General features: G+C 55.2%; 1 protein-coding gene across 1 annotated transcript in view; it reads right to left on the bottom strand.

Annotated features, from left to right (window-relative positions):
• Positions 1-1,258: 1,258 nt before the first annotated feature.
• Hhipl1 (HHIP like 1) overlaps positions 1,259-3,894 on the bottom strand; it is a 22,325-nt gene continuing 19,689 nt past the window's right edge. The window contains exon 9 of the mRNA XM_021202434.2: positions 1,259-3,094. Coding sequence (XP_021058093.1) covers positions 2,550-3,094 — 545 coding nt within the window. The 3' untranslated portion in view covers positions 1,259-2,549. The remainder of the gene's footprint in view (positions 3,095-3,894) is intronic.

Here is a 3,894-nt window from a genome sequence, read left to right as displayed (position 1 = left end):
GTTTGTTCAGCCTGCTCTGTTATACCATCCAGGACCACTGAGCCAAAGATGGCACCCCCACAGTGGGCTGTGCCCTTCCTCATCAATCATTCCTCAAAAAAAAAAAAAAATGCCCCACAGTCTTTCCCACATGCCAATCTGGTGGGTGTATCTTCTCAACTGAGGTTCCCACTTCTGGAATGACTCTAGCTAGTGCAGGGCATCCCTCCATGGGTACCATTTCCCAGCAGGAACTACTGAGGGCATGTAGCCAAGGGGATCTAGAGGTACTGCCTGAGGAAGGAAAAGGATGGGGGAAGCACTGAGAAGTAGGTCTCAGTTCTCCAAAGCCCTGGACATTGATTTACAGCCACTGTGGGGATGGAGAGAGGGATGGTGACGTTGGGAGTGCTGGGGGCTCCATCATGATGACATGATCTAACAGCTGAGGTATATGGCATGCAGCGGGTTCTGCATAAAGGCTAGTTCTCCTCCACGAAGTGGGTGAGAGGTCCGACGCCCAGCTGGAATAGTTCCCCATGTTAGCTTGAAGGGACTCACATTTTTCCTTTTGCCCGCTTCTTCCCATGACACCTCAGTGCCAGTCCCTCCACATGGTGCACCTCCCTGTCTAACACAGGTGCCAACCTGGATGCCACCAAGTCACTACTGAGCTCTCCCTTCATGGAATGCACTGGTTATGTCTGTAATGCTACCTTGATCTTGGTGTGTGTATAAATCCTGTTGATTACCTCCATTTTCCCATGAGGCTCAGAGGAGTTAAGTGACTGGCTGTCCTCAGGCCACACAGCGAGGACTAGAACTCCCACCCTGACTAGTTTAATGTGTGTACGAGGTGGGCACAGGCACCTTGGGAGTTGAAGATTGAAAGGAGCTTCCCAGCCTGTCCTAGCACACCAAGTGCACCTGCCCAGTGCACTGTCCTCCACACCCAAATCTACCCCTCCTATCAATAACCAGAAGAGACGGTGTAGACACTCTGTGCCCCTCCAGGAACCGCACTGCAAAGATGCAGACAACACAGGCTCCCCGGCTGCTCTGCCTTGGGGCTGCACAGATTTGCAGAAAATGATATTTTCCCTTTTTTTGTCATTTTCTTAACAGTTCAGTAATTTTAAAAAAAAATGCCGGACGTGGTTGCACACGCCTTTAATCCCAGCACTCGGGAGGCAGAGGCAGGTGGATTTCTGAGTTCGAGGCCAGCCTGGTCTACAAAGTGAGTTCCAGGACAGCCAGGGCTATACAGAGAAACCCTGTCTCGAAAAAACAAAAAACAAAAAACAAACAAACAAAAAAAACCAACATTTTTTTTTTCAGAGAACAACTGGCTCCAAAGTTGCAGAGCAACCAGGGAGACCCTGTACAACAACGCTCCACTCGGCTGTGATGACCAGGAGCCTGAGCCTGTACCAGTTGCCCTGCCTGGACCACCCTGCAGGCCTGTTCAGATTGGAAACTCAGTGCAGGAGTGACTTTTTCCGGCAAAGCTAGGACCAGAAGCCTTGCCCAGAGCCCTGGCCACACTGCATAACATGGGCTGTACCCTGTCTTCCCTGCCTGTGACTCGGTTGTTTCCCTATCCCTATCTGATGCTAAGTACAGCTATCCAGAGCTCGGTCCAGGGACAAGGCACAAAGCCACCAGCGAGGCCCTTCACATACAAGGAACTCTCTTACTGTAGAGGACAGAAGTCGCAGGCCCCACCCTCTTTACTCTACCCCTTGCCTTGCACCCCAGCCTCCAGGTGTGTGGGGGGCGATAAGAGAAAAGAAGGAAGGGTTATGAATAGTCAAATTGTTGACACAGCTCTAGTGAGTAGTCTTGGTGGCCCCACAGGCTACTTAGCCCATGAGGCTGAGGAATCTGAGGATCCCCTGGGAAGGCACAGAAACGGTCGAGGGTGAAAGTAGAGCCCCGACCCCATTCTGGCCCAGGAATAGGTGAGGTTCAGCCTTCAGGGATGGAGGGGACTTAGCCTCCCTGGGGTGCCTGCAGGACTCAGCAAATAGTTTCAAAGGTCCTCCAGGCCCTCTAGTCTGCCTTCCATCATCGGTGCTTGGTTCCTTTTGGCAGCCTGGTCCCTGGTGGGCAGCGAATGACTACAGGCCCCGCCCCCCCCTTTGAGATCCTTCTCTGTGGCTCTCAGACTGCCCATTTGTTTCTGCGGTGCCTTGGACTACTGGGTCAGCTGCCCACATTTTAGCCATGTTTCTCAGGCCACCATCCTGCTGTTCTGGTTGCAGTCACTCAGCGCTGGCAGAGAAACGCTGGTCCCTTCCCTCAGTCAGACATTGTAAAGGCATCCAGCTTCCCTTCCTTACCCAGTGCTGTTCCTGAACAGTGGCTGCTCTCCGAAGTGCTGACAGATACGCGATCTCATCCAACGCGCTCGCGCGCGCGCACGAGCACACACACACACACACACACACACACACACACGAGGTCACGTGCAGATGAACCCTCCATCCTGGCTCGTGCATGCTGCACGGCGTGCCCGCAAACCCAAGGGGCCACTCGCCGAGTAGCACCGCCAGGTAGGAGAGATCAGGCTACAGGTTCGGGTCTTGGTGACTGCACTCGACGCCAGCGTCCTCGTCGTGCTTGCAATTGTGCGTGCCCACGCCAGCGTGCGCGCACTCCAGCAGGCTGCGTTCGCTGCCCGCGCAGCGCACGTCGTCCAGCAAGATCGGGAGCGCGCGGCCCTCGCCAAACTCCGCGCGCTTGGCGGCTCGCACCGCGTGCGCAAAGCCCAGCTGACGACACACCACGGCGGCTGCCTTGGTGTCCCAGGCGTCGTCGCACACCGTGCCCCAGCGTCCGCCTATGAACACTTCCACGCGGCCGCGGCCGGGACTCAGGCCTGCGGGCCGTACCAGACGCACCGAGCCGTTCTGGGGTTCGGGGACCGCGGTACTCGGACGTCCCCGCCGTCGCCCGCCTCCCTTCCGGGCCCCTGGTCGCCGGGTGGGCCTTGCGGGCTTTGTGGGTCGCGGGGTGGGGGCAGGGGGAGCAGCCGTAGGGCGCCTGCGGCGGGGAGCCTTAGTGGGAGCACGGGCTGTGGGGCGCGGAGTGCTCTCTGGCGTCCGGATGAACTCTACAAAGAGGAAAAAAGCCTGGGGTCAGAGGGAACTGGCTGTCCCAGCCAAGCACAGCCCCCAGCCTGTGCCAGCACCTAAGGAAAGACGCCTGGTCTGGCTCCACTCAGACCCTAAGATTAGGGTGCCTCGGGGCTGGTGAGATGGCTCAGCGGGTAGGAGCACTGACTGCTCTTCCTAAAGTTCCTGAGTTCGAATCCCAGCAACCACATGGTGGCTCACAACCATCTGTAATGGGATCTGATGCCCTCTTCTGGTGTGTCTGAAGACAGCAACAGTGTACTTATTTATAATAATAAATAAATCTTAAAAAAAAAAAAAAAAAAAAAAAGATTAGGGTGCCTCTTAGGGAGCCAGCTGTGTTTGGCCAGTTTCCCTGACTCCTAAGGATGCTAGCCTAAAGCAATGTCAGGCACTTCCTCAGTCACTCGGTGAGCCCTGGTTAACAGGCAGGCACTGTGCCGGTCTGCTGCTGCTGACTGCCCCAAGCGCTGCCCCGAGGAATTGGGAAGACCCTGAAATTCAGGCACAGTAAGTGAGAAGTTGTCTGGAAGCTAAGGCCACATGCTTCCTCCCCTTGGTTTTCCATGAAGAAGCACATGCCACAGAGAGGGTTGATATAGCAATAGTTTCAGAGTGAGTTCCAAAACAGCCAGGGCTACACAGAGAAATCTTCTCTGGGGGGGTCGAGGGTGGGGAGGAAAAGTCAAAAGGAAGGAAAAGAAAGATTTGCAAGTCAGTGAGGCATTTTCTTGAATAATGGTTGATTTGAAAGGGCCCATCTCGGGCTGGTGAGATG

This window comes from Mus pahari, chromosome 7 (genome assembly GCF_900095145.1).
Source record: "Mus pahari chromosome 7, PAHARI_EIJ_v1.1, whole genome shotgun sequence".
NCBI classification, from domain to species: Eukaryota; Metazoa; Chordata; class Mammalia; order Rodentia; family Muridae; genus Mus; species Mus pahari.
Note: the sequence above shows the minus strand (reverse complement) of the source record. Positions and strands in the feature narration are given on the sequence as shown.